The sequence below is a fragment of the Nerophis ophidion genome, linkage group LG01 (genome assembly GCF_033978795.1).
Source record: "Nerophis ophidion isolate RoL-2023_Sa linkage group LG01, RoL_Noph_v1.0, whole genome shotgun sequence".
In the NCBI taxonomy this organism is placed as follows: domain Eukaryota; kingdom Metazoa; phylum Chordata; class Actinopteri; order Syngnathiformes; family Syngnathidae; genus Nerophis; species Nerophis ophidion.
Window position 1 is genome coordinate 52,844,279 of NC_084611.1, and position 21,939 is coordinate 52,866,217.

The 21,939-nt window shown below is 37.3% G+C and overlaps 1 protein-coding gene across 2 annotated transcripts in view; it reads left to right on the top strand.

Annotated features, from left to right (window-relative positions):
• Positions 1–21,939, top strand: part of klf3 (Kruppel like factor 3 (basic)) — a 66,587-nt gene that overhangs the window by 39,622 nt on the left and 5,026 nt on the right. For both annotated transcript variants that reach the window (XM_061907048.1, XM_061907056.1), the window contains exons 2-4: positions 10,573–10,633; positions 12,229–12,772; positions 14,533–14,671. In XM_061907048.1, the coding sequence (XP_061763032.1) occupies positions 10,573–10,633; positions 12,229–12,772; positions 14,533–14,671 (744 nt within the window). The remainder of the gene's footprint in view (positions 1–10,572; positions 10,634–12,228; positions 12,773–14,532; positions 14,672–21,939) is intronic.

Consider the following 21,939-nt stretch of genomic DNA (forward strand, 5'->3'; position numbering starts at 1 on the left):
AGGAGCGTAAGAAGAGCGTGCAGCCGCTGAGAGGTGTAGAAGAGGATGAGAGGTAGAGGAAGAGCGAGAGAGAGCGGAAACGAGAGGAAAGGAGAGAAAGAGAGAGAGGAAGGGAGCAACAGAGAGGAAGAGAGAGAGAGAAAAAGGGAGAGAGGAAAAAAGACAGACAGAGAGAGAGAGAGGAAGAGAGAGACAGAGAGGAAGAGCGAGAGAGAAAGAAAGAGAGAGAGAGAGTGAGAGGATAGGTGAGAAACAGAGAGAGGAAGGGAGAGACAGAGAGGAAGGGAGAGACAGAGAAAGGAAGAGAGAGAGCGGAAAGGAGAAAGAGAGAGAGAGGAAAAAAGACAGACAGAGGAAGAGAGAGACAAAGTGGAAGAGTGAGAGAGAGAGAGGAAAAGAGAGGAAGGGAGAGGCATAGAGGTAGAGTGAGAAAGGAAATGAGCGAGAGGAAGGGAGAGAGCGGAAAAGAGAGAAAGAGAGAGAGGAAGCGAGAGAGACAGAGAAGAAGAGCGAGAGAGAGGAAAAGCGAGAAAGAATGGAAGAGAGAAAGTGGAAGAGAGAGAGAGGAATAGAGAGAGGGAAAAAGACAGACAGAGGAAAAGAGAGAGAGGAAGAGAGAGACAGAGACGAAGAGCGAGAGAGAAAGGAAAAGAGAGAAAGGGAGGGAGAGAGAGTTGATAGGAGAGAAACAGAGAGAGGAAGGGAGGGACAGGAAGGAAGAGAAAGGTAGAGAGAGAGCGGAAAAGAGAAACAGAGAGAGGAAAAAGACAGACAGAGGAAGAGAGAGAGACAGAGCGGAAGAGCGAGAGGAAAATAGAGAAAGAGAGAGGAAGGGAGAGAGAGGAAAAGAGAGGAAGTGAGAGCGAAAAAAAGAAAGACAGAGAGGAAAAGAGAGAGAGAAAGGAAGAGAGAAAGCGGAATAGAGAGAGAGGGAAAAAGATAGAGGAAGAGAATGAGGAAGAGAGAGACAGAGAGGATGAGCAAGAGAGAAAGAGAGAGGGAGGGAGAGAGGGAGTGGATAGGAGAGAAACAGAGAGAGGAAGGGAGAGACAGAGAGGAAGAGAGAGAGGGGAAAAAGACAGACAGAGGAAGAGAGAGACAGAGCGGAAGAGCGAGAGAGAGAGGAAAGGAGAGACAGAGAGGAAGAGAGAGAGAAGAAAAGAGAGAGAGGAAGGGAGAGACAGACAGGAAGTGAGAGCGGAAGAAAGAGAGACAGAAGAATAGCAAGAGAGAGCGGAAAAGAGAGAGAAAGAGAGGAGAAGAGAGAGAGAAAGTAAGGGAGAGAGAGTGGAAAAGATAGAGGGAAAGAGAGGAAGAGAAAGGGATAAAGCGAGAGAGGAAAAAGACAGAGGAAGAGAGAGACAGCGAGAGAAAAAGAGAGAGCAAAAGAGCGGAAGAGCGAGGAAAAGAGAGAGAAAGAGAGGAAAAGAGAGAAAGAGAGAGTCAGAGGAAGAGAGATTAAAAAAAGAGAGAGAAGAAAAGAGAACAAGGAAGACAGAGAGAGAGAAAGAAAGAGAGAGGAAAAAAGAGAGAGAAGGGAGCGAGAGGGAGAGAGGTTAAAGGGCGATGTTTGCAGAGCAGGGTTGAACACTCTAGCCAAACTGACCTAAGAGGTCAATGTTTGCACACAAACCTACTGTACTATACTCACCTACTGTCAATAACACCAACTGTACTATAGTCACCTACTGTACTATATTCACCTACTATACTATACTCACCTACTGTAAATAACAACTGTACTATACTCACCTACTGTTCTATACTCGCCAACTCCACTATACTCACCTACTGTACTATACTCGCCAACTGCACTATACTCACCTACTGTACTATACTCACCTACTGTCAATAACACCAACTGTACTATACTCACCTACTGTACTATACTTGCCAACTGCACTATACTCACCTACTGTACTATACTCACCTACTGTCAATAACACCAACTGTACTATACTCCCCTACTGTACTATACTCCCCTACTGCACTATACTCACCTACTGTCAATAACACCAACTACTATACTCACTTACTGTACTATACTCGCCAAGTGCACTATACTCACCTACTGTACTATACTCCCCTACTGTCAATAACACCTACTGTACTATACTCACCTACTGTACTATAATCACCTACTGTCAATAACACCTACTGTGCTATACTCACCTACTGTACTATACTCACCCACTGTACTATACTCACTTACTGTCAATAACACCAACTGTACTATACTCACCTACTGTCAATAACACCAACTGTAAAATAATCACCTACCGTACTATACTCACCTACTGTCAATAACATCTACTGTGCTATACTCACCTACTGTACTATACTCACCAACTGTACTATACTCACCTACTGTACTATACTCTCCAACTGTACTATACTCACCAACTGTACTATACTCACCTACTGTCAATAACATCTACTGTGCTATACTCACCTACTGTACTATACTCTCCAACTGTACTATACTCACCAACTGTACTATACTCACCTACTGTCAATAACATCTACTGTGCTATACTCACCTACTGTACTATACTCACCAACTGTACTATACTCACCTACTGTACTATACTCTCCAACTGTACTATACTCACCAACTGTACTATACTCACCTACTGTACTATACTCACCAACTGTACTATACTCACCTACTGTACTATACTCACCAACTGTACTATACTCACCTGCTGTACTATACTCACCTACTGTCAATAACACCAACTGTACTATACTCACCTACTGTACTATACTCGCCAACTGCACTATACTCACCTACTGTGTACTATACTCACCTACTCTCAATAACACCGAGTGTACTATACTCACCTACTGTCAATAACACCAACTGTACTATACTCATCTACTGTACTATACTCACCTACTGTCAATAACACCTACTGTACTATACTCACCTACTGTACTATATTCACCTACTGTCAATAACACCTACTGTGCTATACTCACCTACTGTACTATACTCACCTACTGTGCTATACTCACCTACTGTCAATAACACCTACTGTACTATACTCACCTACTGTACTATACTCACTTACTGTACTATACTCGCCTACTGTACTATACTCACTTACTGTGCTATACTCACCTACTGTACTATACTCACCTATTGTCAATAACACCTACTGTAGTATACTCACCTACTGTCAATAACACCAACTGTACTATACTCACCTACTGTACTATACTCACCTACTGTCAATAACACCTACTTTACTATACTCACCTACTGTACTATACTCACCTACTGTCAATAACACCTACTGTGCTATACTCACCGAAGCCGGCGGTCTTTATGGGTGTTGTTGATAAATGGATTTGGCTTTGCATAGTAGAGTTTTAACTTGCATTTACAGATGTAGAGACCAACTGTAGTTACTGACAGTGGTTTTATGAAGTGTTCCTGAGCCCATTTGGTGATATCCTTTACACATGTTGCTTTTTGATGCAGTACCACCTGAAGGAACGAAAGTCCGTTATATCATCGCTTACGTGCAGTGATTTCTCTAGATTCTCTGAACCTTTTGATGATTTTACGGACCGTAGATGGTAAAATACCTAAATTCCTTGCAATAGCTCATTGAGAAATGTTCTAAAACTGTTTGACAATTTGCTTACAAAGTGGTGACCCTCGCCCCATCCTTGTTTGTGAATTACTTAGCATTTCATGGAAGCTGCTTTTATACCCAATCATGGCACCCACCTGTTCCCAAATAGCCTGCACACCTGAGGGATGTTCCAAATAAGTGTTTGATGAGCATTCCTCAACTTTATCAGTATCTATTGCCACCTTTCCCAACTTCTTTGTCACGTGTTGCTGGCATCAAATTCTAAAGTTAATGAGTATTTGCAAACAAAAAAAATGTTTATCAGTTTGAATATCAAATATGTTGTCTTTGTAGCATATTCAACTGAATATGGGTTGAAAAGGATTTGCAAATCATTGTATTCCGTTTATATTTACATCTAACACAATTTCCCAACTCATATGGAAATGGGGTTTGTATATAAATATACACATACGTGTTAGTTGAGGAAAATAACACAGATGCTATTTCATCCCTACGAGCCTGGTTTCCCTGCTCTTCCCCTGAAATCCCCTGAAGAGCAGGGAAACTTGCGAAACAAGCTTGTAGGGATGAAATAGCTTCTGTGCTTTTTCCTGACCTAACGTATATTCTGCTCTACCACGCCCGGTATTGAGCACTGTACAACAGTAACCTCGAGTATGTATGTATTAGAAATGCGCGGATAGGCAATTATATCATCCGCAACCGCGTCACCAAAGTCGTCATCCACCCCCGTCCACCCGAATCAACATTTTATCAGAAACGCATCCGCCCGCCACCCGCCCGCTGAAATACATCAGTGGTTGGCCACCTTTACCACTCACAGAGCTATCTAAACCTGTTTCACAGAGTAACGAAGACAATTGGAGCCGCTAAAGTTCTCGCGATTATGCAATTGGCGTTCATCCTGATGACAAGAATATGGGCGTGCTGTGAAGCCATTGCCTTTGACACCTTCAACAACATGTACACACCGATTGTTAGTCTGGCAACATGTTGTGTGCAGCTTCCGCAATCACACGTACAAGATTGAAAGGCATACTGGGTGATACAGAGTACACTGAAGGTTGTGATATAAACAACTTTAACACTTACTAATATGCACCACGCTGTGAAGCCACACCAAACAAGATTGACAAACACATTTCCGGAGAACATCCTCACAGTAACACAACATAAACGCAACACAACGAATACCCATAATTATTTGTATCCGTGACACTTCCTGAATATATTTTACACCCCCGTGCCCCCAACCCCGCCCACCTTACCCATGCACGGGGTAGGGGTGTGGCGGGGTTTGCTGCTAGTGGGGTGTATAAAATAGTCAGGAATTGTCATGGATACAAAGGATTCTGGGTATTTGTTGTGTTACTGGGAGGATGTCCTCCCGAAATGTGTTTGTCAATCTTGTTTGGTGTGTCTTCACAGCGTGGCGCATATTACTAAGAGTGTTAAAATTGTTTATATCACAACCATTAGTGTACTCTGTGTCACCCAGTATGCCTTGCAGTCGTGTGCGTGTTGCTGCGGAAGCAACACACAACATGTTGCTGGACTGACAAGCAGATCGTACATGCTGTAGAGGGCGACAAAGTCAGTGACTTCATAGCACGCCCTAATACTTAATATCTGGGTGACTGCCGGTAGTCATTCTTGAGAATATTAGCGTCTCCTATTGTCTTCTACGCTTTGTGACACGGGTCTCAAATGGCTGTTTGAATGGCAAAGGATACCAATCCCTGAACCATGTTTATCAAATATTTCCGAACGGTTCAACTGCCACCCGCCCGGATCTAATTAAAATCTATTTTTTCGTCATGTCACCCGCCCGACCCGTGGTTTATCCGCGGACTCCGCGGATGAGACCGCAAACAGCGCATTTCTAGTATGTATGTATGTATGTATGTACTGTGTATATGTACATGTGCGTGTGTATATGCATAGTGTGTATGTTTGTAACTTCCACATCAACAATGTGTAATTAGTGTTACAAGGCCAGCCTTGTGTGTGTGTGACATCATCACAATATGAATATTAATAATAATAATAAAAAAAATAATAATACAACCTAGCTTGAGTTCACTGCCTTGTCTGACAAGAAGATTTAAGCGCCAGATGGTCAATCAGCTGGCGGACATGCAATGAGAGTTCTTGTCTGACATCCTTTTGTCTGGAGAGCTTCAGCGGGACTCAGTTGTGTCTCAGACAGAAGTTGTTGTCTCCATTTTGCACTTTGATGTTCCACGCCAACCTCATGTAGAAACACATGTGGACTTGACTTTATGTTCAGTTCTCACCCCCCGGACCAATACTGTGGAAGCTCATTTATCTATCCCAAGTTTTCACCCTGTGAACATTTGTGCAAGCTTTTTATGTAATTTTGTATGTTTGAACCTAAAAATCATGCTTTTGATACTTGGGGCCATTTTGGAAATTTGTTAACTTCTCTTCTATTAATTAGCATGCTATCATTTTATGCTGGCTTTTAAGATTTTCCGTATGTTTGATCCTAAAAATCTTGTTTTTGATACTTGGGGCCATCTTGGAAGTATGCGAACATCTTTTATATTAGCACGCTAATGATTTATGTTAGCTTTTTAGCTAATTTTGTAAACTTTAACCTAAAAATCCTGTTTTTTCATTCTTGGGGCCATCTTGGAAGTTTGTTTACATCTTTTATATTAGCATCTAATGTTTTATGTTAGCATTTTAGCTAATTTTGTATACTTTAACCTAAAAATCCCGTTTTTTTTATACTTGGGGCCATCTTGGAAGTATGCGAACGTCTTTTATATTAGCGTGTTAATGTTTCATGTTAGCCTTTTAGCAAATTTTGTATACTTTAACTGAAAAATCAAATTTTTTTGATACATGGGGCCATCTTGGAAGTATGCAAACGTCTTTTATATTAGCATGCTAATGTTTTATGTTAGATTTTAGCTATGTTTGTATACGTTAACCTAAAAATCGAATTTTTCGATACTTGGGGCCATCTTGGAAGTATGCGAACTTCTTTTATGCTAGCATGCTAATGTTTTAGGTTAGCTTTTTAGCTAATTTTGTATACTTTAACCTAAAAATCACGTGTTTTTGATACTTGGGGCCATCTTGGAAGTATGCGAACGTCTTTTATATTAGCGTGTTAATGTTTTATGTTAGCTTTTTAGCTAATTTTGTATACTTTAACCTAAAAATCACGTTTTTTGATACTTGGGGACATCTTGGAAGTATGCGAATGTCTTTCATATTTGCATGCTAACGTATTATGTTAGCTTTTTATCTATTTTTGTATACTTTAACCTAAAGATCTAGTTTTTTGATACTTAGAGCCATCTTGGAAGAATGCGAACATCTTTTATATTGCCATGTTAATGTTTTATGTTAGCTTTTTAGTTTGTTTTGTATACTTTAACCTAAAAATCAAGTTTTTTTATACTCGAGAATATCTTGGAATTATGCGAAGGTCTTTTATACTAGCATGCTAATGTTTTATGTTAGCTTTTTAGCAAATTTTTGTATCATAACAATCATGGATTAGAATACTTGGCGCTTTTGGGTGACTTTGAAAGACTTCACGGGAAGGTTGGCAAAAAGAAGCTGTGCTACGCAGGCGTGGGATTATTTTAGGACTACTTCCTGCCGTGTTGTCGTAGCGTGAAGGCTGAGCGTTGTGCAAATGGTGAGACGCTCTTCCGTGCCTCCCTAATGACCCGCAGGTGAACCACAACACAACACAATGCAAACCCAGATTACGACACACGCACACAGACCACACCTGACTGCTCGCTCTTTGTTTGTCCGGCGTCGGACGATGGGCGAGGCGCTCGCTCACGCCCTTCCTGAAGCCGGCGCTCCTATTGGCCAAGTGTGTGTCTGTGTGACGCTTGCTGTTTGGACCCCTTTGTTAATAATTAAAGGCTGTCTTGTTTCCAGACTGTGGACTTTGATCTGGTCTCACACACACACTTGAAACTACATCGTCAGTGCAGGTCGTGTTACCCAAACACACACACACGCTAATTTAGGAAGCGTCATGGCAGGCGCACCTGGTCGTTTCCTGGATTTATTTATTTATTTTTCTTATTAGCTCACCAGTTAACGCTGCCGGGAGACGTTTTATTGGACTGTGAAAGAAAGAAAAAAGCTGCTGGACTGAATAAAGGCCTTGCGGGGAGAGGATGTAGACCAGGCCAAAAGCGTCGTGGACTCCTTTCAGATTCCTCTTGAATACCAGGCGGTCGCTGAATGCTACGTATGTGCTGCCGTCTGGTGGACAATGTGAAAACATCAGATTGTTCAAGTACTTGGAAATTTTAGCACAGCATTTACTTGTAGGAACCAGTGCAGACAACCTTCCCTAGTCAAAGTGCAATCAAAAAATTTGCAACTAAGAAGGTGAAACATAACAGCACCTGCTCACTGAACTCTGCAGATGATATTTAAAAAAAAACAACGAAAAAAACGTCCAAGATGACACCCGTTTAAATCCATTAGAGTGCATGATGGGAAAATGGATGTATGTATATATGTGTATTTATATATGTATGTATGTATATATATATATATATATATATATATATATATATATATATATGTATGTGTATATATTAGAGATGCGTGGATAGGCAATCATATCATCCGCAACCGCATCACTAAAGTCGTTATCCACCCGCCATCCACTCGAACCAACATTTTATCAGAACTGCAACCGCCCGCCACCCGCCCGTTGTTATATATCCATAGTCGGCGACCTTTACCACCAAAAGAGCTAGTTTGACCCGTGTCACAAAGTAATGATGGCAATGGGAGCCGCTAACGTTCTCGCAAATATCCGGTGGTGATCATTCAGATAACGGGAATAAGGGCGTGCTGTGAAGCCATTGCCTTTGACACCTTCAACAACATATACAAACTGTTTGCCAGTCCAGCAACATGCTGTATGCAGCTTACGCAAACTCACTACAAGATTGAAGGGCATACTGGGTGATACAGAGTACACTAATGGTTATGATATAAACAATTTTAACACTCTTACTAATATGCGCCACACTGTGAAGCCACACCAAACAAGAATGACAAACATATTTAGGAAGAACATCCTCATAGTAACACAACATAAACGCAACACAAAAAATACCCAGAATCCTTTGCATCCATGACAATTCCTGAATATACTTTACACCCCCGCGTCCCCAACCCCGCCCACCTTACCGACGCACGGGGAATGAAATCATCATCTCCAAAATGGATACATGGATGATACAGCAGAGGATTGGGAGAATGTCATGTGGTCAGATGAAACCAAAATAGAACTTTTTGGTATAAACTCAACTCGTCGTGTTTGGAGGAAGAAGAATACTGAGTTGCATCCCAAGAACACCATACTTACTGTGAAGCATGGGGGTGGAAACATCATGCTTTGGGGCTGTTTTTCTGCTAAGGGGACAGGACGATTGATCCGTGTTAAGGAAAGAATGAATGGGGCCATGTATCGTGAGATTTTGAGCCAAAACCTCTTTCCATCAGTGAGAGCTTTGAATGATTGACCAAATACTTATTTTCCACCATAATTTACAAATAAATTCTTTAAAATTCGTAAAATGTGAATTCCTTGATTTTTTTCCCACATTCTGTCTCTCACAGTTGAAGTGTACTTATGATGAAAATTACAGACCTCTGTCATCATTTTAACTGGGAGAACTTGCACAATCGGTTTCTTACTACAGTGGTCCCCAACCTTTTTGTATCCGCGGACCGGTCAACGCTTAATAATTTGACCGGCGGCCCGGGGGGGATCCTTTTTTTTATTTTATTTTATTTTTATTTATTTTATTTTTTTCCTTTGTCATGAAAAAGGGACGTTTTTGTCATGAAAAAGGGAGGTTTTTGTGGTTGGTGCACTAATTGTAAGTGTATATTGTGTTTTTTATGTTGATTTGATGAAAAAGAAATATATACATATATATATTTTTTTTTAAATAAAAATGAATAAAAAATTCTTCTGTGGCTCGGTGGTTGGGGACCACTGTCTTACTAAATACTTTTTTGCCCCACTGTATATATATATATATATATATATATATATATATATATATATATATATATATGTATGTATATATATGTATGTATATATATATATATATATATATATATATATATATATATTTATATTTAAGTTTATATATGCGTGTACATATCGGTGTGTGTATACATGTGTATATATATATGTTTATATATGTGTGTGTGTGTGTGTGTATATATATAAATGTGTGTGTGTTTGTGTGTATATATATATATATATATATATGTATGTGTATATATATATGTGTATGTATATTTATATATATGTATGTATATATATATATATATATTTATGTATATTATATATGTGTATGTATATTATATATATATATATATATATATATATATATATATATATATATATATATATATATACATATATATATGCATATATTTATGTGTGCATGAATATGTTACTTTACATGCAGTCGACTTTTGATCCAAGGCCACATTTTTGCAGACCAAACCGACCCCCAAGTCCAAAATTTTTGACACCCCTGGCCTAGCCACCCGTTCTTTGGAGGTTAATTGGTTTTCAGACAGCACTGCGATAAAATAATTTTCGCTAAGTAGTAATTATCACTTATAAATCAAATATTTTCAAAACAAGAGCAAAACATATTTGATTTATTTTTATATTTTTTTCTGTCATAACAATCAATGTTTAAAATCCGTTCCTCTAACCTTAAAAGGGCTTTTCTGACCTGTCACCTATTTTGAAAAAGTTTGATTGGAATGATTATAGCAAGTAATACGTGTGGAATGGAATGGTCGGTCCGAGAATCGGACCTGGTAGGTTGATGTTGAAGACCGGTGGCTCCTTTATTGTGTTCTGACAAAGCGATACCACTGGAAGTTAAAACTTGTGCCATGGTTTTTGCAGGAGTGGTGCTGCGGCAGCCATGCTGATGTATGATTACCCCCTGAAGACAGACATGGACACGGTAAGGCACGCGCCTATGTGTGTACGTGTGTGTACGTGTGTACTGTTTGGTGTTGTGTGGTTTTGTTTGCGTCGTGCCTCAACATGTCTTCTGCTGACGTACAGTAGCCAGCACATAACAACATGCTACTGTACATGTCCTGACAGCCTCCTTCCACATTCCCACTCTTCCTGGGCGGGCTGCGGTACACTGGACATTTGCATACAATGGCTGCACACACACACACACACACACACTCACACACTCGTCATTTTTACCTTTTGGGGACATAAGAAAAATGTCCCCTCTTTAGGACCAGCCTTTCTAGATATATAAAGATTTGTATTGATAACATTAATAATATATACATACTATGTGTATATAAAAATCTTGTTGTGAAAAATTAGTTGGATTTTCACAAGAAAAAGGTCAAAATTTCACAAGAAAAACTTAGGATTTTGTCCAGGGTGTACTTCACCTTCTGCCCGAATGCAGCTATGATAGGCTCCAGCACCCACTGCAACCCCAAAAGGGACAAGCGGTAGAAAATGGATGGATGAGATGGATATATATGTGTGTGTGTGTGTGTGTGTGTGGGGGTGTGTGTATATATATATATATATATATATATATATACATATATATATATATATGTGTGTATTTATGTATATATATGTATGCATATATATGTATGTATATATATGTATGTGTGTATATATATACATAATATGTGTATATATGTATCCATCCATCCATCCATCCATCCATCATCTTCCGCTTATCCGAGGTCGGGTCGCGGGGGCAACAGCCTAAGCAGGGAAACCCAGACTTCCCTCTCCCCAGCCACTTCGTCTAGCTCTTCCCGGGGGATCCCGAGGCGTTCCCAGGCCAGCCGGGAGACATAGTCTTCCCAACGTGTCCTAGGTCTTCCCCGTGGCCTCCTACCGGTTGGACGTGCCCTAAACACCTCCCTAGGGAGGCGTTCGGGTGGCATCCTGACCAGATGCCCGAACCACCTCATCTGGCTCCTCTCGATGTGAAGGAGCAGCGGCTTTACTTTGAGTTCCTCCCGGATGGCAGAGCTTCTCACCCTATCTCTGAGGGAGAGCCCCGCCACACGGCGGAGGAAACTAATTTCGGCCGCTTGTACCCGTGATCTTATCCTTTCGGTCATGACCCAAAGCTCATGACCATAGGTGAGGATGGGAACGTAGATCGACCGGTAAATTGAGAGCTTTGCCTTCCGGCTCAGCTCCTTCTTCACCACAACGGACCGGTACAACGTCCGCATTACTGAAGACGCCGCACCGATCCGCCTGTCGATCTCACGATCCACTCTTCCCTCACTCGTGAACAAGACTCCTAGGTACTTGAACTCCTCCACTTGGGGCAGGGTCTCCTCCCCAATCCGGAGATCGGCTACAGAAGTATATATGTATATATATATGGGTATATATGTTTGTGTATATATGTATATGTATATAAGTGTGTGTGTATGTATGTGTCTCTGTGTGTGTGTGTGTGTGTGTGTGTGTGTGTGTGTGTCTTGTGTTTAGTAAATGTGAGCGTACTTGTAGATGATTCATCCATTCAACTCCGCTCTTTTCCCGCCGCAGTCCTTCTACGCATCGCTGGTGAAGAGCCCCGACCCGTACGGCGTCATCTTCTCCCACCCGGCCCAGCTCTACCACCAAAGCCACATGCAGGCCCTGGCCCAGTCCCACGGCCAGCTGGAGCCCGTGGACCTGTCCGTCAGCAAGCGATCGTCCTCCTCCTCGCCGCTGTCCTCCTCCGCCTCCTCCCCGGCGTCCTCGCGCAGCTCCCCACCGTCCCCCTACAGCGCGGCGAGCCGCACGTCCCCGCGCTGCTCCCCCCCACTGGGCCGGCGACACCCCTCGCCGCCCCACGCCCTCCCGCCGCCTGCCTCCCCGCTGCCGTACCCGACCATGGTGGCTCCTCTGATGGGCTCCGGCCCCGGGGTAATCCAGAGTTCGGGAGGGGTCATGGTGTCTCCAGTCATGGTGCCTCTGTCCGTCCTCTACTCCTCCCCTCTGCACCTGCACCAGCCCATAATGATGACCACGCCTGTTACCGCCGCCGCCGACGACCACCACCACCATCATCATCATCATCATCATCGAAGCAGAGAGCACAAGACAGGTAACCCTACCAATTTGACTTATTTAAAGGGGAACTGCACTTTTTTCCATTCACAATCCTTATTTAAGTCAAGAAAACCCCTTTTTTTTTGCATTCTAAACCATAAATAAATGCTAGCAAAAGTCAGCTAACAATGGAGCTAAGTGAAGTCGCTCTATTCCGCCTAAAAAACCTCCAAAAGCGTTTTATATACGCACTGTAAAGTATATGTCATGTAGTAACATTCATAATATGTAATATTTACCAGACACATCACAACGTTCGCTTTTTTCTTCAACAACAACATTACTAATAATGGCCGATTTCATTAAAGACAACAAACATAATAAAACAATCACTTACTATACAATGTTTGCTCTCACTGGGATAAAGAGGGAGGGGTTGTGTATATCTTCCCGTTTAAATAAAATATGTATCGTAGGGTTAAAAAAAAAAAAAAAAAAGCTCTAAGTTGGATGTCAAAGTCGACCAACTTCTTGGTTTATGTCCACAACCTTCCACTACCCAGGTGAGAGGCATGAATTACAATCTAGAATGAACTTTCACCAACTCGGAGGCAATGCAGCAGCTCAATTAGGCGATTTCGCAGCATAAAATAGTCCGCTTGCTAAAAGTAGTTCCTCAGCGTTAGCGCTTATAATAACAACATCACTGATACTTGGTTAATATTCAGGTCACGGCATGTAAACACAGTATTGTTGGCGGTTTTTGGATGTTTTTTTAGAGGGATTTATGGTCGGAATTGTTTACTCTCATTAGCTGCATTGTTTGCCACCTCTTGATAGTGTTTATTTACGAATTAGAATGTATTAAAAAAAAGTGTTCTTGTCTCTCATAAAGATTGTGAACGATCGTGAAAATTTTCCCAAAAAGTTCAGTTTGCCTCTAAAAAAAAATACTATGTGTGTATATATGTGTGTGTGTGTGTGTGTGTGTATGTATGTATATATGCATGTATGTCTGTATATATATACATATATATGTGATATACACACACATATATATATATATATGTATACACACATATATATATATATGTGTGTGTGTGTGTGTATACTGAATAAAAAATATTAAATACAACAACAAAAATAGTGTCAAGTGTAGTAGTACCTCAACTTATGAGCTTATTTGGTTCTGTGATGGAGCTCTTAACTCAAAACACTTGTATCTCAAATTATTGTCTTATTGAAATTAATTGAAATCAATTTAATTGCCCCCGCCCAAAAAAAAAAGCACAATTTTAAAACGTAACATGCCTTTTAAATTGACAAACTAACATTTAGATCATAAATATTGCATAAAGACAATACGACAGAATGTACTACTAATAACTACAGTACTTTTATGAAGTAGCGTAATGATAATGTATTTCTCCGTCAAACACACCATCAGCAGCTTTGACATATAGTCATGGTTAAACGTCTGCTGTTGAGATACTTTTTTAACATCCTTGGCTGGCGTGACACGGTGCATGTGGGCGTCACACTTGTCACGTTTTCGATGATTTCTTTCTTTAATTCCCTGAGCATGGTCCACTTCTCCTTCTCAGCGCCGTCCTTCACACTCACTCTCTCCCTCGCCGTGCTCAAAAAAACAAATTTACGTCGATCTCTGGCTATAAGCTCACACTACGGCGGCAGTGCTTTTAACTTCCAATTTCCGCTTGTAACTCTTAGCACGGCAGTTAATTCTTAAGTCGAGGTACCGCTGTAAATTGACTTGCGTGTTTTTAATGTGGGTTCCCTTCGGCCTCCGCACAGTTCCGCCGAGCCAGGCTTTTGACGGGCGAGGCGATGCCCACGACCTGCACAGGCCAATCAAAGCAGAGCCTCGCTCCGAGCTGATCCAGGAGCAGCACGACATGAAGTCAGCAGTCATCAGAATACCACAGGACTACGAGTAAGTGCCACACCGCTCTCTCCATGGTGCATTATTTGTTGGATTGTGTTGGGCAGGAAATTGTACTTGTTTGGGGGACGGTGTAGCGGGTGCCAGCAACCTGAGGGTTCCTGGTTCGATCCCCCAGCTTTTACCACCCTCGGCACGTCCGTTGCATGGCGTCTCCCGCCATCCGTGAGTGAATGTGTGTGTAAATGAGTGGATGTGGAAATAGTGTCAAAGCGCTTTGAGTACCTAGAAGGTAGAAAAGCGCTATACAAGTGTAACCCATTTTACCATTTTTTTAAAGTGTTTTTGAAAGTATTTTGATGCTTATTTTAAATTTGCATATTTAACATATTGAAACTTAAGTAAATATGTACTACAAACTCAGATACGTTATTCACTATAAGCAAGCCAATCTACCAAAAGAACTACAAAATTTGGCATTTTACTCATTTTAAGTGTTTTTGAAAATATTTTTATGCTTATTTTAAATTTGCGTATTTAAAATAATGAAACTGAAGTAAATATGTACTACAAACTCAGATACATTATTCACAATAAGCAAGCCAATCTACCAAAAGAACTACAAAATTTGGCATTTTACTCGTTTTAAGTGTTTTTTGCAAGTCTTTTTGTGCTTATTTTAAATTTGCATATTTAAATAATGAAACTGAATTAAATATGACCTACAAATTCAGATATATTACAATTAGTAAGATAATTTACCAAAAGAACAACACAATTTGACATTTTACTTGTTTTAAGTGTTTTTGCAAGTCTTGTTATGCTTATTTTAAATGTGCATCTTTTAAATATTTTTTTAAAGTAATATCGCTCAAATAATATTTACTACAAACTTAGATTTTTTTTATTTACAAATAAGCAAAATCATCTTGCGAAAGAACAAAAAAAAATTAATTTAACTTGTTTTTAGTGTTTTTTTGCAAGTCTTTTTGTGCTTATTTTAAATTTGCATATTTAAAATAACGAAACTGAAGTAAATATGTACTACAAATTAAGATACATTATTCACAATAAGCAGGACAATCTACCTAAAGAACAACACAATTGGACATTTTACTTGTTTTAAGTGTTTTTGAAAGTATTTTTATGCTCATTTTAAATGTGCATATTTCAAATAATTACAGACTCAGATACACTACTTACAATAAGTAAGATGATCTACCAAAAGAACAACATTTGACATTTTACTTGTTTTAAGTGTTTTTGAAAGTATTTTTATGCTTATTTTAAATGTGCATATTTCAAATAATTACAAACTCAAATATATTATTCACAACAAGCAAGACAATCTACCTAAAGAACAACACAGTTGGACATTTTACATATTTTAAGTGTTTTTGAAAGTATTTTTATGCTTATTTTAAATTTGCATATGTCAAATAATTACAAACTCAGATATATTACTTACAATAAATAAGATAATCTACGAAAAGAACACAATTTGACATTTTTGCAAGTCTTTTAGTGCTTATTTTAAGTCAGCATAATAATTATTTTTTTGTTTTTTAATAATTTCGCTCAAGTAATATTTACTACAAACTTAGATTTTTTACTTACAAATAAGCAAAATCATCAAAAAAATGTCATATAACTTGTTTTAAGTGTTTTTGGAAGTCTTTTTTTGTACCTTTTAGTAAAAACTGTATTTTTTTTTACAAAATAATCAAAATAATATTGTAAAAAAACAACAACATTTGACATTTAACTTGTTTTAGGTGTTTTTTGTACCTATTTTAAATTAGATTTTTTAATTAATACAGCTCAAGTAATATTTACTACACACTTAGATTTTTTTTTACTTACAAATAAGCAAAATCATCTTGTGAAAAAACAAAAAAAAATATTTAACTTGTTTTAAGTGTTTTTGGCAAGTATTTGTTGTTATTTTAAATTTGCATATTTAAAATAATGAAACTGAGGTAAATATGTACTACAAACTAATACATTATTTACAATAAGCAAGATCATCTACCAAAAAAAAACAACATTTGACATTTTACTTGTTTTAAGTATTTTTGAAAGTCTTTTTATGCTTGTTTCAAATGTGTATATTTCAAATAATTACAAATAATTACAAACTCAGATGTATTACTTACAATAAGTAAGATGATTTACCAAAAGAACATTTGACATTTTACTTGTCTTAAGTGTTTTTGAAAGTATTTTTATGCTTATTTTAAATGTGCATATTTCAAATAATTACAGACTCAGATACACTACTTACAATAAGTAAGATGATCTACCAAAAGAACAACATTTGACATTTTACTTGTTTTAAGTGTTTTTGAAAGTATTTTTATGCTTCTTTTAAATGTGCATATACCAAATAATTACAAACTCAGATCTATTACTTACAATAAGTAAGATAATATACCAAAAGAACGACACAAGCTGACATTTTACTTGTTTTAATAATGATAATAATAATGGATTAGATTTATATCGCGCTTTTCTATAATTAAATACTCAAAGCGCTCACAGAGAAGTGGGAACCCATCATTCATTCACACCTGGTGGTGGTAAGCTACATCTGTAGCCACAGCTGCCCTGGGGTAGACTGACGGAAGCGTGGCTAGCAGTTTGCGCCTACGGCCCCTCCGACCCCCACCAATCATTCATTCATCATTCATTCACCAGTGTGAGCGGCACCGTGGGCAAGGATGAAGTGTCCTGCCCAAGGACACAACGGCAGCGACTTGGATGTTAATAGGCGGGGAGCAAACCTGCAACCCTTTACCCACTTATTTTTAAATAATTACAAACTCAGATATATTACTTACAATTAGTACGATAATCTACCAAAAAAACAACACAATTTGACATTTTACTTGTTTTAGGTGTTTTTGAAAGTCTTGTTGTACATGTTTTACAATAAGTATGATAATCTACCAAAAAACAACACAATTTGACAGTTTACTTGTTTTAAGTGTTTTTGCCTTTTTAAAATCTGCATATTTTTAAATAATTACAATATCATATGCATTACTTACAATTAGTAAAATAATCTACCAAAAGAACAACACAATTTGACATTTTACTTGTTTTAAGTGTTATTGATAATCTTGTTTTGCTTATTTTTAAATGTGCATATTACAAAAAATGTCAAACTCAGATACATTACTTACAATAAGTAGGATAATATACCAAAATAACAACATAATTTAACATTTCACTTGTTTTAGGTGTTTTTGCAAGTCTTTTAGTGCTCATTTTAAATCTTTACAATACAGATTCTGTCTTTTTTGTAATATTATCACTCAAGTAATATTTACTACAAATTTTGATTTTTTACTTACAAATAAAAAAAATCATCTTGTAAAAGTCTTTTTTGTGCGTTTTAGTAAAAACTCTACTGAAAGAACAACACAACTTGACATTTTACTTGTTTTAAGTGTTTTTGCAAGTCTTTTTGTGCTTATTTTAAATCTGCTTAATAATAACCCATTCAGTTTTTTTGGTAATAATATCCATCCATCCATCCATTTACTACCGCTTATTCCCTTTGGAGTCGCGGGGGGCACTTGTGCCTACCTCAGCTACAATCGGGCGGAAGGCGTGTACACCCTGGACAAGTCGCCACCTCATCGCAGAGCCTGTAATAATATCGCTCACGTAAAATGTACTACAAACTTAGATTTTTTACTTACAAATTAAAAAAATATTTGAGCTATTTTTAAGTGTTTTAGGAAGTATTTTTTGTGTCTTTTAGTAAATACTCTACCAAAAAATCCACCAAAAGAACAACACAATTTGACATTTGACTTGTTTTAAGTGTTTTTGCAAGTCTTTTAGTGCTTATTTTAAATGTGCATATTATAAATAATAAAAAAACGACAAATAATTACAAACTCAAAGATATTATTTATAATGAGTAAGATAATCTACCAAAATAACAACACAATTTAACATTTTACTTGTTTTAAGTGTTTTTGGAAGTCTTTTTATGCTTATTTGAAATGTGCATAATAACGATTCTTTTTTTTTAATGATATTTCTCCAGTAATATTTATTATACACTTAGATTTTTTTACCTACAAATAAGAAAAATCACCTTGTGAAAGAACAAATCAAAAGTAATTTAACTTGTTTAAGTGTTTTTTGCAAGTGTTTTTGTGCTTATTTTAAATTTGCATATTTAAAATAATGAAACGGAAATAAATATTTACTACAAACTCCGATATATTACTTACAAATGAGCAAAATATTCTACCAAAACAACAACAAAAATTTAAATTTTATTTGTTTTAAGTGTTTTTTGCAAGTGTTTTTGTGCTTATTTTTCAATTTGCATATTTTAAATAATGAAACTCAAGGAAATATGTACTACAAACTAAAATACATTATTTACAATAAGCAAGACAATCTACCAAAAGAACAACAAAATTTGACATTTTACTTGTTTTAAGTGTTTTTGAAAGTCTTTTTATGCTTATTTGAAATGTGCATATTTAAAATAATTACAAATTCAAACACATTACTTACAATAAGTTAGATAATATACCAAAAGAACAACACAAATTGATATTTTACTTGTTTTAAGTGTTTTTGCAAGTCTTTTAGTGTTTATTTTAAATCTGCACAGTAACTATTTTTTTTCAAACATTTTTTATAATATCGTTCAAGTAATACTTATTACACAATTAGATGTTTTTACCTACAAATATGCAAAATCATCTTGTGAAAGAACAACATTTTTTTTCATTTAACTTGTTTGAAGTGTTTTTTTCCAATTCTTTTTGTGCTTATTTTAAATCTGCACATTTTTAGATAATTACAAACAATGACAAATAATTACAAACTCGGATATATTACTTATAACTAGTAAGATAATCTACCAAAAGAACAACACACTTTGACATTTTACTTGTTTTAAGTGTTTTTGCAAGTCTTTTAGTGCTTATTTTAAATCTGCATATTTTAAGTAATTACAAACAATTTCAAATAATTACAGACTCAGATACATTACTTATAACTAGTAAGATAATCTACCAAAAGAACAACACACTTTGACATTTTACTTGTTTTAAGTGTTTTTGCAAGTCTTTTAGTGCTTATTTTAAATCTGCATGTTTTTAAATGATTTCAAACAATGACAAATAATTGCAAACTCAGATACATTACTTACATTTAGTAAGATAATTTACCAAAAGAACAACACAATTTGACCTTTTACTTGTTTTAAGTGTTTTTACAAGTCTTTTAGTGCTTATTTTGAATCTGCATATTTTTAATAATTAAAAATAATGACAAATAATTACAAACTCAGATACATTACTTACAATAAGTAAGATATTTTACCAAAATAACTACACAATTTGACATTGTTACTTATTTTAAGTGTTTTTGCAAGTCTTTTAGTGCTTATTTTAAATCTGCATAATAACGATTCAGTTTTTTGAACGCCTCATTGAAAGGAAGTAGAGAAGGTCTCCATCATTTTGTATTCGCGCACCTCCCAGGCCACTCCCGGCTTCACAGGTTTTCGTCAGCCACCCAAATCCTGTTGCCGCCACACTCTTCCACTTCCTGTTCTCTCTTTCGTAACCCCTGCCCCCGCATCCTCTCCTTTCAACTTCCTGTCTTTCTTTAGGGCGCCGTCCCCTGCACCTTGTGTGCGTGCGTGCGTGTGCGTGTGCGTGCGTGTGTGTGTGTGTGTGTGTGTGTGCGTGTGCGTGTGCGTGTGTGTGTGTGTTTAGCTGCACATTCCTCTGCAGCGGAGCGATGAGAAAGATTCCTATTTCCACACCTTGCTTGCATCTGCTTTTAACTGCCACTTGAACGCACCGCTCCCTTCGTCTCGGGAAACAAACGTGACTTTTCTTCTTTTCCACAATGTCAAAGTGTCCTTGAGCTCGATCTGCTCGATCGCTGTAATCACCGCCGATCAATAAACACTTTTATTAGGACAAAAATGTCAAATCTGGAGTCAAGACCTAAAACGTTTTTATGGCTTTTTACCTACCAGGCACCAATTTGATTATTTTAAGTAATATTTACTACAAACTCAGACATATTCCACACCCCAAAACCAGTGATAAAACGGTAAAAATGGTAAATAAAACAGAATAAAATAATTCTCAAAATAAGTCCTTCTCAACTTATATTCAATTAAATAGACTGCAAAGACAAGATATTTAATTTTCAAACTGGAAAACTTTGTTATTTTTTGCAAATATTAGCTCATTTGGAATGTGATGCCTGCAACGTGTTTCAAAAAAGCTGGCACAGGCGGTTTCAAAAAAGCTGGCACAGGCGGCAAAAAAGACTGAGGAAGTTGAGGATTGCTTGTCAAAGACTTATTTGAAACGTCACATAGGTGAACGGGCTAATTGGGAACAGCTGGGTGCCAAGATTGGGTATAAAAGCAGTCTTCCACAAACAAGGATGGGGGGGTTGGGGGTGGGGGGCGAGGGTCACCACTTTGTCAACAAATGCCTGTGAAAATTGTTTAAGAACAACATTTCTTAACCAGCTATCGCAAGGAATTTTGAGATTTCAACATATACGTTCTGTAATATCATCAAAAGGTTCAGAGAATCTGCAGAAATCACTGCATGTAAGCGGCAATGCTGAAAACTAACTTTGAATGCCCGTGACCTTAGATCCCTCAGGCAGTACTGCATCAAAAAAAAAAAAAAATTTTTGTCCTACAAACTCATGTTTACAATACACATTTTTTTTGTGCTTATTTTAAATGTGCATATTTGAAACGATTTAACTCAAGTATAATGTACGAGAAATAACAAATATTGACATGTTTAAGTGTTTTTTGCAAGTCTTTTAGCGCTTATTTAAATTTGCATATTTCAAATAATTAAAATGAAGTAAATACCCTACTTAAAACGATAATCCACCCAAAAAACATTTTTTGGGGACATTTCACGTTTTAAAAAATATTTTTAATGATTTTTTAAAATAAGACCGCTAAAGTAATATTTACTTCAAACTCAGCTACAATACTTACAATAATCAAAATAATTTACCAAAACAAACAATATTTTTTTAAAGTCTTTTTTGTGCTTATTTTAAATGTGCTTATTTCAAATGATATAACTCAAGTATAATTTATGACAAAACACAAATATTGACATTTTACCTGTTTTAAGTGGTTTTTTTTTGTGTGCAAGTTTTTAGTGCTTATTTGAATTTGCATATTTCAAATAATCAATTACTTAGAATGAACAAGATAATCTACCAAAAGAACTTTTTTGGGGACATTTTACATGTGTCAAAAAGTAATTTTTAATGCTTTTTAAAAA